Source organism: Coptis chinensis, chromosome 3 (genome assembly GCF_015680905.1).
Source record: "Coptis chinensis isolate HL-2020 chromosome 3, ASM1568090v1, whole genome shotgun sequence".
NCBI classification, from domain to species: domain Eukaryota; kingdom Viridiplantae; phylum Streptophyta; class Magnoliopsida; order Ranunculales; family Ranunculaceae; genus Coptis; species Coptis chinensis.
In genome coordinates, this window is record NC_141458.1 from 98,686,184 (window position 1) to 98,700,348 (window position 14,165).

The window sequence follows — 14,165 nt, forward strand, 5'->3', positions numbered from 1 at the left end:
AATGCTGATATACATACTGTTTGCTTTAATTTGGTTTCATTTATCAACTTTTTAACCAAATTAAGCAGTATGTTGCGTTATACATAGAAAATGAGTGGAGGATCCCAATATATAGTTATGGAGCGGAGGATCCAAGGTATAAGGTATAATGATCTATCCTCTCCAAGGTATGCATTACGCAAACTAGCCTCATGCACAACAAAATAGTCAGATACAAAGGGAATTTGAGACCAACTCTCAGTAGATCTGTCCGACTGTAATGTCCCATACCACATTGTCTTTTGTTGAATCATTTTCGTGAATAAGTACGTCTAGTGTTGCAAAGTGAAAACAGCCATACATCCTGCTAAGAAAAAAAAAATCTTAGTAAAACATTTATTTATATGTATGGTATTCCTTATTACATTGACTTCATTCATATCCATTTGAAAGTTAAATGCAACTCCTAAACAATTGTATGGTTCAACAAAAAAAAAAATCAAATAGCAATATGATTGTATGATGTGCTTAAGCGTTTTGGATAAGTAATTGAACATTGTCCAAAATCCACACCACTTAATGATCAATCTTTCCTGCATTCTCCAAAATAAGAAGAAAAAAGTTATCAGTCTATGCATATAGGCACTCAAAAAGCTCTGGTTTTAGGCAATGGAACTTCTTGACTTCCTTTATTCTTGGAGAAAATTCCTCCTAATAATAAAGTGATCAATAGTTTATTTTTTTCATTATTCAGTATAGGATGTCTCTCTAGCACTTCTTCACTATATTTTGTACTAATAACTTGAGCCAGCGAGGAGAGCTAGCAAATTTTACCTATCGTTTGTTCTGAAATTCTTTTCCTTCAGACAAAGATTCTAACAAACAAAATAAGATACAACGAATGGGAAAGAAAGAACGGGTGCATCGTCAAACACAATATGTTATATTGACATGACTGTCCAAATATCATTACACTCATCACTTCTATATCAAAATTCCTTTCAAAAATACAATCACCAAAAATCAGATAAATGGCACACGTACGTATTAATAATACAAACGTGAAAACACGAACTGATCATTGACAACTGACGTTATAGAATACATTCATATATACAAACAGTACAAAAAAAACGAACACGCTGAGATACTGAATAGATAATGACTGAGTGCGAGCTGCCCATTTCCTGCAGAGTTCAGTTAGTAACACTGATCGTTAGTGAATGGAGCAATGACAGTAAATTATTAATAAGAAAAAGAAGAGGAAGAAAAATAGTTCCCGCACAGTTCAGTTAGTAGCACTTATTGTATTGAGTGAGGTAGAGGGCAACATCTTAAAAGATGCACATCTCACAGAAAAAGGTTTGATCATAGCATGCATTGGATATTGGTTGCCATGAAGTTGTAATTTCAAAAGAATATATACCACGCTGAAAGTATTTCTCAAATATCACCTAGCTGCACATAGGTGTTAAACTCAATGAGATAATAAAATTGGCATAAAAAAAAGTAGACAGTTAATTATTAATAAGAGAAATGGTAGTTTAAGTCCAACAGTCAGACTTGCAAAGAGACATGTAACCGACCAACAATGAGCAAGAAAGATATACTTAAAGAGGATTTGGAGTTACTTACAGCAAAAAATATGACAATGCCCGAGAAGCATCGATGCAATTGGGAGTTAAATGAACTGAACACGCCATTGTAAACTAGATTTCTTGTAAAAGTCCCCGTGTAACCTTGTTGATATCCTATTTTAACTAACACCTTGGTAGTGTGTCTGTGATACACCTCTTGAGAGGGCCACAGTGTAAGAAAACGGGAACGCCTGCAAAACTACCAAATAAAATAATAAATTGTCACAAGTCTGTATATGTTCGTGATTTTGTAGCTGTAAGCAAGCCATTCAGTTTTCATTGCTCTGTCAGTCTATGTTAAAAAGTTGGCAAAAAACGTAAAAGACATATACAACACAGTAGACAGTAAAAAACACATAAAAAAACACTAAATATTACACACACACACACATATACAGATGCAAAAGAGCATATGCAGTAATCAGTAAAGAACATGTAAGAAAACACTTAATATCATAATATACATGTTGGATTTCAAAAGAACAAAAGTTAGTTACATAGTGCCAAGTGAAGTTGTCTCTGTCTTATAATAAAGTTCTTCATTGAAGCATTCAGTACAACAGAAGTATAGAATTATTGATCAAGACATACTATATTCATCAATTGAAGCATCATAGTTATAGCTAGTAACGATAAAGGGTCCACCTGTAGTTTGCCCAAAGTTGGTTCCGGCATGGTACCATGTAGTAATTATGCAATTAAGTATAAACTATGGGATATCATTTTATAAAATAATCAAGAAAATCAATTTCACATGCGCATGCATATTACCATTTCAATCAACATCTTGGGTCTCTTGTTAGAATTTGGAGTAAGCTGGTAGTAGTAAAATCCGTTGCACGTGTTAATCTGTATGATTTTGCTTTTAACATCAAGATAATTATCCAAAAAAAAGGTATATTAGATGGAAAACAGTTCGATAGAATGTACAATGACCAACTCATACTGCATACAAATATTTGATAAGTACATCATAATTTGAATGGGACTAAAAAAGAAACGAACTCACTGCTGGCACATTACCCATTGAACTCCTGTCTCCAAAGATGTCATCATGGCTACGGACCAATTATATGGGGCTTGGTAGCAGACTTTTATGAACCCTGGACATTTTCATACTCATTTTTAATCTGCTACAAAGCCCAAATCGCCAAGATTCAGAAGACAAAAACTTTTGACTTCATTTTACCCATGTAGGCACTGCTTTCCCCAGAGTAATATATAATATATATATATATATATATATAGTGAAGTCATTTTTCCCTAAACAGAGGACCATAAGAATTTGAGAAAGGTGGTATTGCCATTGCTGGTGTAAACAGATTTGCCTAACTTTTCCAGTTGCATTGCGACCAGATTTCTTTGAATCCAACTCCTTAATTGTATTCATACTGGTCTGCTGCCTCCCAAAATTTCTCTTCCCACTCAACACCTTTGTGAGTATTGGCTCCCCTAGTCAGCGTCCTGCCAATAACATCTTAAAGCCTGACTATTTAAGACAATGACAATAACTAAGAAAAATAAGAAAAAGAAAAGGCAAAAGGCAAAAGGAAAATAATCAGAAAGAAGGAAAATTACCAGTGAAGAAAAACAAAAAGAACTTGTTGTAGTGATGAAGCTAAGCATGCAATCATGTTACTGTGTAAGCACCCAATGTTAGTTGCATATCGATAGAGATATGGAAATGTTTCTTTTTGAATCTCTCGTTGTTCCTCAGTCATCATCTCATGACACTCTCTATACCGAATTCACCAAACCGACTATTAGCTACTTGATGGGCAACGAAATTAGTATATATCCATTTTAAATCAAATAGGAGTTCCTTACCCAAGATAATGAATCTCCTTAGAAAATTCAGCAACAAAATAACTCCATACACTCTTATCAAAGCACAACCTACATGTTAATTAAGCACACTCTTAACACATTTGGCAAGTAGCAACATATATAATTTACAGTTTACTACACTCTCATTCCAACCAAAACATGAACAATACACAAAAATCCACTCTCACGTGAAACAAAATATGAACCAACAACTTAAGCAACAAAACATGAAAAAAAAAAGGTGGGCAAGCAAGAGAATGCATTCAATTAAAACAATTATAAAAATTACTAAAGCAATGAACAATTAAATAATTAAGCAATCAAGTATACACAAACAAACGAATGAAGATAGGATGGTTTTAAATTCATTCGGGTTATTTAAACATCCACTTCCAATTCTAAACTTCTCTAATAACTCTAAAATTGCAAACAAAAATTCACAAGAAAAATAAAAAATAATATCCAATATATTGAAAAAAAAATCTCAAAACATGCAAAACTATAACCTGATTTCCCAGCAAATTGTAGTTCAATGACTTGTTCCAACATGCGAACAAGAAAGAGAGGACATCCCTAAGTGGATTTCATCCAACCTGAAACAAATCAATTATATTTGTAATAAAAATAAACATTTTGGGATTTGATACATAAATAACATAAAAATAAAAAAAAAAAAATAAAAAATCATCAACATGATAATGATTTAGAAATTTGAAATTTGAAACCAAGAGAATGATTAAACAACCATACGTCCATACCTAATTTAGAGTGAAAATATTTTGATTAATTTGGCAGGTTTTGGGAATCAATGAAAACACACAAAAAGTTAACATGTCTGCATTTATAAAAAAAAATAACATACAACCCAAAAAACAATCAAAACATAGAATTCACCTCTAGTTCAGCTTCGAGCTCTTCTCGCTCATGTCCAGTTGCAATAGGCATTACATCTTCATCCTTCTTCTTCTCTTTCGACAAACCAGTATCTACCACAACTTCAAAACCCACATCAATCACTCACATTTTTCAATCAAAATAATAATAACAAAAAAAAAAAACAAACAAACATACCGGAATCAGAGCTGAATTGGCGAGAGAAGGCATAAGAAGTTCTTAGGAAAGGTGAATAAAGTGGTGATGAAGAAGCTTGGTGGTTCAAGATATGTTGCTTTGCAATTAAAACAGATCGATTGAAATGTTTCAAATCTGATCGAGTTCGGGTTTGGACTTGATTTGAAACAACCCTTATCCACATTTTTAATTCATTCCATACCTGTTTATTTTTCATTTTCTTTATTTTCTCCTCCAAAACAAAGTGGGAGAGACGCAGAGTGGAGATTGAGAGGGAGACGGAAAGAGAAAGGACTCTTTGTATTTATGGTAATTAAAGACACTAATTAATATTAAGTGGGCATTTATTTATTGTGTGGGCGTACAATTCAAAATGGCGTATATTTGGATTTTTAATTAACCACCACATGAAATGACTGATTATCCATATTAAATAGTATTAAGCAACACTTTAATTGAAAGACAATATACTACGAATTTATAAGGGTGTAAAAAGACCAAATAGTTGTTTTTAATAGTATTTAGGTGTTTAATTTAATTATTTATTTTGGGGTATTATGCGTAAGAAAAATACCTGAATGAATTTAAGAGTCCAGGTTAGTTATAGGAGATACTACTAGTAGAGATAAGTATTTTTAGTCATTCGTTTATAAATTACAGTCGACCCTATTTATTTTAAATTACTAAATTGTTCATTTTCTCAATCCTTTATAGCATTTTTTTTTTCATCCATTTTTTCCTCTTGTTGAGGCATCATTTTGTATGTACTCATGTCTATTAGTTATTGTGCACGCAGGTGATCTGTTTGCTAATACTTTTGATGCATGTGGTTTGAAAGACTGGTTGAAGGTTTAGATATTGTTTCAACAAGTCTGTTGCGTGGGGATAAATTTCGGCAAGGATATATGTTGTTTCAAATAGGAAATGAATCTTTGTTTGTTTTTTGTTACGAATCGATAATACATCTCTTCTAGTTGCACAATATATAGTATGACATTGAGCGTTTGACAATTTGAGTTAGTAATGTTCCATCCCAACCCTAAATTAGGAAGCGCTTGCTTGTTTAGCTTATTGTATTATTGCTAGCGAGGACTGTACGTCTTGTCGTATTGATTGTTATTTTGCAATGTAATTTGTATTTTCATGTAAAAAAAAGAGTAAATTTACTTAATATTTATCAATCCTTTGTTAGATATTTCTTAACATGAATCCTAAGATCGTGAACTACATAATAATCACATGTATGATTAATCAAAAAACAATTTATATGTTACCTCTATACATCCTCATGCAGTCCCGACTCTTCGAGAGGTGCCGACTTTGTCAATCCCGTCATCTTCATTACAAAAACAATTTACAAATGAAAATGCAAATAACCTTATCTCAATGCAAAGGAAAACAAAACACAACCCGAGAGATGAATGCTAACGCAAAACCACAAGCAGGCCCAAAATTTCGATATCGTTTATATATATCGGTTATACAAACAACCCAAATAAAATGTCTTACCGGATATATCGGATATCTAAGGCATGTAGTTCCTCCATCGAGGCAGTTTATAACTAAACAAATAACCAAACAAACATATTATATCATTACACTCATTTCATGCTTCAATCACAGAGCTGGTCGCTTTGGTGACCCGGTTTTCTTTGCGTGTTCCTAAAATCACGCCATATCTATGTCTTACCTAGTTTCCTAAGTTTCTAAAATATCGGATATCTCCATTAATTACTCATAATCATTTCTACTATATCACGCGTCAATGTCGATATATATAGAAATATCTCAATATATCTCATATCCATTTTCATATCTTTCACGTACAATATATTATTGCACCACCACACTCCCCGATATATCTATGCTACCTCATAAGGATATATATAATAATGGAGCGGATATTTCCTCCAAAAAATTTCAAATATTAAATTATTAAAAATTTTTATTATAACGGTAAAAAAAAATACACAACATCAAGGTCAAATCAACCACATTTATACAAGCTTCCACAATTTTATATATCGATTATATATACAACATAAAAACGAAATATCGAAATTAAATTATAATGAATATAAACAAACGTGCTAGATATAGTCACTTGTCGTCAAAGTCAAACTATCGGTCAACATGTCCTAGTCAAAGAACATGTCCTATCTGTCATGGTCAAAGTCAAACTGAAAAAGGGGTTTAATATTCGTGGGATATATCCAAGCCCAAACCTTAAATCGAAAGACCGATCTATTTTAAGTCCAATGGACCGCCCAAGCAATATCGTAAAACTTATCCGACAAAATATCGAAACAAGGAAAAATCGTCCCCAAAATTTATATCGGGCCACAACTTAATTTGGAACGGGCCCCACACTTTAATTGGGTCGGATAAAATCTCCACAAAAAACTAGAACCGGCCCAACCAATACCAAAATAGAATCGGGCCCAACAACAAATATTTTGGGCCATGGTCGCCTACCCATTCCAACCTAGCGGTTTGACTCCAAATGAAAAACCCCACCTTGTTTATTGATTGAATGGCTTTTTCAAGCTCCAATCGACACCATTTACAACCTAACATTCACACCTACATCAACAACCTAACCTCAACACAACCAATTAAACCAAAACAACCCAACCACTTTCTTAACGCCAATCAACCAAAAACCAAGCTTTAATCCAAACCCTCAAACCACAAACCACCACCCTCAAAACATTACATAAATACAAAACAATCAAATTCCTAGTATCACAAGAAAACTTTTCCTTGGCTGCCATTATTGAACCGAAGTTTTGTTTTAAGGCACTGATTCAACAAGTGTTTTCTAAAGACAAATCAAACACATTTTAACAAAAGCTTTTAACAATAACCTAATAAATGAACAGGTAAAATCTAGTGAAAACATTGAGAGAGGAAATATCAAAATAGCTATTCTACCAATTCCTCCGAGTCCGAAATCGTCATTTTTCATTATTTTATTATTCCAAATTTAATTTCAAACCCAAGCCCAACGTCCATCATCCCGAGTCCAATCCGGTAATTTTGAAAATAAATTTTAATTAATTAATAAATGATAAAAAAGATAAAATCTTGTGCAAGATAGAAACCATTATTTAGCATATATCCTAAAATATTGGATTTCCTATAATGACCATTTTTAAGGGAAGGAAAGAAAATATAATTTCCTTACAGTCTCCCACTTGGTCGATAGGAAGATCCATCAATGATTTCATTTTAGGAATCATAAGGCGTGCATTATATGCTAAACACTTCTTTAGTTGGCTATCATAAGTGTCGTGGCTAATTCAGTTGTCAATGGAAGTCATGGCATGTGCACATTATTTTGTAACATGCTTACTTCCATGTACTACGTCATTTACAACTTTCATAGTTAGACCGTAATAGGAGATTTACGTAATGGTCTCATAATGTCTTTGTTTAAAGACTATTTCTATTATCATTCATCCAAACGTAAATGTGTGCACAATGGAAAATAGAAATAGCAAATGTAGAATTGCTTTAAGAGCTCAATAAATGTCAAATACAAGTACAGAAATAAAAGCAGGAAATGTTAATTAAGAACTATCTTTAAGACCCATGCTTTCGGATGTCCCCAAAATGTCTTTGGAGGTAGTCCTTTTCGTGAAATATGTCTGCGACCATGTAATCATGCGATATAGACTCAATGACAATTTTCTTTAATTTAACATCTTACTTTAGTGATAGATATTTAAGGTCCATGTGTTTGGCTCCCTTAGATATCCTGTCATGCTTGGAGAAGAAGGTTGCAGCTTCATTGTCACAATAGAGTGTTAATGGCTTATAGATGAAACTCAAAGCATCGAATTGAGAGATAAAATTGCGCAACCATGTTCCCTGAATTGTAGCCTCATAACATGCCACATATTCAGCCATCATGGTGGATGTGTAAAGCAACTCAGATTTCTGTCTTTTCCATGATATTGCACCTCCACATAAGAGATACACATAGCCAAGAGTGCAAAGTCTAGTGTCAGGACATCCAGCAAAATCTGAATCTAAATAACCAATCACCTGTAGGTGATTTGATTTTTTGTATGTGAGCATATAATTTCTTGTTCCCTTGAGGTATCTAAGCATTTTCTTTGCAGCTTTCCAATGAGCAATTCCTGGGTTACTCTGAAATCTACCCAGCATGCCAATAGCATGACTAATGTCAAGTCTTGTACAAACCTGTGCATACATCAAACTCCCTACAAGAGAAGCATAAGGATATTTTCCCATTTCTTTACGTTCCAAAGGGTTCTGTGGACACTGCTCAAGATCAAGCTTGTCTCCTTTATGTAGTGGAACAGGGACTAGAGGAACATGTCATCATGCCAAATCACTCTAGAACTTTGTCAATATATGTTTTCTGAGACAATCGTAAAATACCAAGTGACCTGTCACGGAATATTTCAATTCCTATCACATAAGAAGCCTCACCCATATCTTTCATTTCAAAGTTCTCAAAGAGATAATCTTTTGTAGCATGTAATAGACCAATGTCGCTACTAGCCAGTAATATGTCATCAACATACAGAACCAAAAATATAAACTTACTCCCATTGATCTTGAGATATATGCAAGGGTTAACTATGTTTTCTTTAAAATCGAATTGAGTAACGATTTCATGAAACTTTAAATACCACTACCTCGAAGCTTGTTTCAGTCCATATATTGATTTCTTAAGTTTACATACCATGTCTTCCTGACCTTCAATTTTGAAGCCTTCAGGTTGACTCATGTAGACTTCTTCATCTAAGTTTTCATTAAGAAAGGTGGTTTTCACATCCATTTGATGTAACTCGAGGTCATAGTGAGCTACTAATGCCATAATGATTCTAAGAGAATACTTCCTGGACACAGGGGAAAATGTTTCAATATAATCAATGCATTCTTTCTGATTGAAACCTTTGGCAACAAGTCTAGCTTTATATCATTCAATCTTGCCTTTCCTTTACAGTCGCGTTTGGTCTTGAAGACCCATTTACTGCCAACTGGTTTGTGTCCTGGAGGCAATTGAACAACTTTCCATACTTTATTTTCATCCATAGATTTCAATTCATCTTTCATGGCATCAATCCATTTACTATAATTAACATCCTTAATGGCTTGTTAATAAGAAACCGGGTTTTAATTGTCCATTCTTCAGATTCAACTTGGTAAAGCATGTACTCATTGGAAATAGCGGATCTATTTTCTCTTTGAGACCTTCTTAATGCTGGTTCCTCTGGTGCTTCATCCATGTGTTAGTTGGCGATAATATCATTATGGAGTTGTTGATCATTTATTGGGTTTTCCTCATTGTGAAAAGGTTCAACAACGGGAGGGTTTCCAACATCTTTCGGAATAGAGGGAAAAATAATAGGTGCCCCTTATTTCCTAAATGATCACATCTTGAGTTTTATTACTCCCACTAATTTCGCCATTCTCAAAGAATTTGGCATTATTGGTGATAAAACAAAATTTACACACGTTTATTGGTTTCAGTTACTTATTTTCTTAAGTCCGAGGTCCACAGTCCAAAGTCCAAAGTCCAAATACCCAAGTCCAAAGTCCAAAGTCCAAAGTCCGTATAGTTGTACGTTTTAGTCAAGTTACCTTACTCACGTGGGATTGGTAAGATAGGTCGAGTAAAGGATCGTCCAAACCTTAGGGCTCGGATAGGTTCACAACTGGAATTACAACTTTTGGTGAGTAGGATTTTTAGATTTTTTAATTGGTTTAATAAATTTTACGGTAATGCAATTAATGTAAATTACTACGGTGATTTTATGTAGGTAAACAAAGGTGGAAAAATAGGGAGAGAGTTAATCATGCTCATGCAAGAATCATTTTTCAACAATTTTTATTACCAAATCACTACATCTCTAGTTCGTCTCGCTTTAGAGACGGCGCCGAAGTATTGATTCCTAGTGCATGCCCATATCTCTAGGTCGATTTCACTTCACAGCATAAGGAGTTTCAATAATACCTCATCTCTCGTATATTATTTCAGCTCCTCGCTCGATTTCACATCACCGGACAAATTGGAGAGTCAGTTCGACACTGAGAGAGTCGCGACGGGACATTTTGGTCGCTAGACTGCCTCCCTGGAGCATCGCAGATCAACTTTGTACGATCCTCGATCATTTTGGGACCGGATGTTAATTCTATGCCTAATTCCTAAGTAGTGATTCTAGAATATTAACGAAGTCAATCCGATTTTCACACGAAGCAAAGATAACCCTCCCTCCGGGGGGATTAGCTCATGGTCATAGAAGGAATAATAAAACTTGTCATACATTAAGTAAATAAATGCGTGACGAAATTAAACTAGAAAAGAAATGACTGTATTAAGGGTAAAATAACTTACGATTTTTAAGCCGTTCTTTGAATTGAAATGGCAAAATGTAAGTCTTGAATAAGAAAATCTAACTAGGCGTAGCTAAAAGCATTAATATAGAAGGGGTAATAATGAAGGCACCCCTCATATATATAGGGCCGATACAGGGAGTGATCCGTGAATGTTTTAGATTTTGGTTTTATGCTAATTGAATGGTTCAAACAAAACTTTGTTTTAACCGTTTTAATTTTTGTCCTTTTGTTATTTAAGGTTTTGTTTTTAGCTTATGTCAATTCAAACCACCGGTTTGAATGGAATGCGATGTCTTCTCTCTTGCCGTGGTATCAAATTGAAACCATCCTTTGCCACCGCCTATGTTTTCGACTCATCATGCCTTCGGGCCCTGGGAGAGTGGATCCACCTAGTGTGTCCAGTTGGTCGCTACCGATTTGGCATTTTTACGACTTTTGTCCTTCATACTGAAGTTCGCCGCCGTCGCTATGACAGCTTCACTAGCCAACGCCGGCATCTAGATTTATCCGATTTGAGCTTCGGAAATTTGTTTGCTTCTTTATATGTGGACCCGCTCTGCCTTTGGTTTTATTATTTTGGAAACTTCGCTCTAGTCGCTTTTGTTGGGCTTCCACGGTGGTTGAGTGGGAAACTCCAAATATTCCCGTATTCTGTGCTTGGCAGCTTCACTAACCAACGCCGGCATCTAGATTTATCCGATTTGAGCTTCTAAGTTTGTCGCTTTTTATATGTGGACCCGCCTCGACCGGTTTTGTTCTTTTGGAAACTTCGCTCTAGTCGTCTTTTTGTTGGGCTTCACGGTGGGTTGAGTGGAAAACTTCAAATATTCCCAGATTCTCAGACTTGGCAGCTTCACTAGCCAACGTCGGCATCTAGATTTATCCGATTTGAGCTTCTAAAGTTTGTTTGCTTTATATATGGACCCACCTCAGACCGGTTTTGTTCTTTTGAAAACTTCTCTAGTCGGGCTTTTGGGCTTCACGGGAGTTGAGTGGGAAACTTCAAATATTCCCGTATTCCTCAGCATTTCCGATGCATGTTTTATTACTATATTTATTTTAATTGCGAATCCTCGCAAAAGTACGAAAAATATAATTATTACATGATTATTAAACACATAATCAACCAAAATGCTATGTCTCTGGGGTTTAATATTACGGTTTTGGGTGCTTATCACACCACCCCTTAAACAAAGACTTTGCTTGTCCTCAAGCAAAGAAGAGACATTAAAACGATAAGTGATCAAAAATGTGTTGTCTAAGCTAAATCTCATTTCAGCAGTCGCGGTTGCATTGGACCGTATGCAACAAGGCCTTGAACCACTAGGAATTTCCTAGTGGACGAATTATAGCCCTCGTGAGAGTTTTCGAGAGAAGATATTCACAAACTTCATTTATACTACAAATCCACTCAATAACAAAGGCTTGTTTCCTTAATTAATCTCGTATCTAGACATCTCACTAGCAGGGGAAACAAGGATTTTATTCTTTCAAATTTAAGTTAATATACATACAATAATTGAAACATCTACGTATGAGCATGCATGCAAGTAATCTAATAATGAAATGTACGAAAGGGGCCATTTCGGATCCTTTGGATAAAGCGTCCTTAATTAGGTTCTCAGGTATATGTGTCGAAACACAATTTCTCTCTTATTTTTCCACTCAAGCTTTACTATCTCCAAGCAATGGTAAAGTGGGCACACGCGTTTCCTCACATACTCAATGACAATTAGAGGAGCCGAGGTCGAGAAGTCACAACTACTACTTATTATCACACAATCCTATTCCTAATTGAGCTAGAGGTCTTTATTAGGTGTTATGGGGCTTAGGTGGTAGTGTAGAAGAAAATGGAATAGAAAATTCAAAAATGATAAGTATGAGAGAATAAGGTCTTCGAGATATTTATACTAGAGGATCCTTATTTTCTTTCCTGCTTCTAACATGGGTTTCCAAACTTGGATTTTTCAAGCTTTTGTATTCCCTTTTGATTTGATTTTTTTGGGGGGAATTCTAACCTTGACATTTCTTTTGATTTTTGGAAACATATTTCTATTTCTTTTGATTCTGAAACAGGTAACTGATTTTGATTTGTGACAAGGTTTTTCTTTTCATTTTTCTGCACTTCATCCTATTTCTCATACTCATCATCTAGGTAGGCTTATTTATTTGTGGTTACTAGATGGGTAATGATTTTTTTGGTGAAGTAGAAAGGATTAATGAAAGGTTCAGTGGGGCGACTAGCGGTAAAAAAAAATTTACAGGTGCGAATTTTTGGCTATATCGATCCAAAGAAGGCCTAAATTCTCGCCTAGGATTTGGGTAGTGATCAAGTAAGTAGACGTGTGAACTTCTCTATTCGGAAGAACTACTCCTCTGTGTCATTACTCATATATCATACATTTTGAGGCTTTTGGTTAGATTCTTACAGGATATGGAAATTAAGTTGTCTAACCGTGGGTCCCAGAAACTTATTGTTGTGTACATTTAATGATAGTCAGTGCATGAATGCTCATGAAAAGATGTAAAAACTATTGCATACGTATTAAATTAAGTTTCTAAGAACAAGTCCTAATTTTGATGCTAGGGTGAGATTTCTAAATATTTTTCATCATAGAAAGAGAAACGATAATTTGTCACTAAATACGTTTATTTAGACATTAAGTAACTATATACAACTATGCATGCCTAATTTTTGCAAAAGGTTCTCACCACCCCAAACAAATCGGACACCGGTCCCCTCAAAGTGTTAAGAGGAAGAAAGAGTATACCGGAGGCTTTGAGCAAAAAATAAAGTCGACATCTTCCACGTAAATTTATTGTAACACACTATATATTATACATCATAAAAGTATAAGCACATAATTAGAGTAGCACAATCGTTAGGTTATTTATTTATTTCACATCAAAACATAAAACAAATATGTACATGCATCAACTCACATTGCCCCATCCTTGAACTGGGGGATAGTCCCTCCTTGCCTTGTCCCTGTAGAAATTCCATTCCTTTGCATCCCGCCAATCTATCATAGCTTTCCAGACTTCACTCCACTTCCTCTTCTTTGCATTGTCTAGATGAGCTATCATTTTATCATCGTTAGGGAAAGAACGAACTTTCTTAAGATACCTTGAGGGCGGTCCATGTCCCAAATCACAAAGAACTAATTATCTTGTTTGTTGACACATAGAGTCGACCTTTACCCACCCATTCCGAAAGGTGGCTGCAAACTCGTGGAAGTACGCCCTCACTATCCCGCATGCCAGAATCGGCGGCGG

General features: G+C 35.0%; 1 protein-coding gene across 33 annotated transcripts in view; it reads right to left on the bottom strand.

Moving 5' to 3' along the window:
- Positions 1 to 899: 899 nt before the first annotated feature.
- Positions 900 to 14,165, bottom strand: part of LOC147512033 (aminopeptidase P2-like) — a 32,022-nt gene continuing 18,756 nt past the window's right edge. For 14 of the 33 annotated variants that reach the window (XR_015219577.1, XR_015219570.1, XR_015219576.1 and 11 more), the window contains 4 exons: positions 2,388 to 3,512; positions 1,615 to 1,815; positions 1,265 to 1,437; positions 900 to 1,166 (listed from right to left, as the gene is read on the bottom strand). Coding sequence is in view for 4 of the 33 variants with exons in the window: in XM_086603614.1 (XP_086459740.1) it covers positions 4,028 to 4,036; positions 4,338 to 4,438; positions 4,515 to 4,731 (327 nt within the window). In the remaining 29 variants the exon portion in view is untranslated. Of the gene's footprint in view, positions 1,167 to 1,264; positions 1,438 to 1,614; positions 1,816 to 2,387; positions 3,513 to 3,949; positions 4,037 to 4,337; positions 4,439 to 4,514; positions 4,926 to 14,165 lie in introns of those variants that run through there. The other 19 variants (XR_015219568.1, XR_015219564.1, XR_015219589.1 and 16 more) reach the window with 18 other exon arrangements.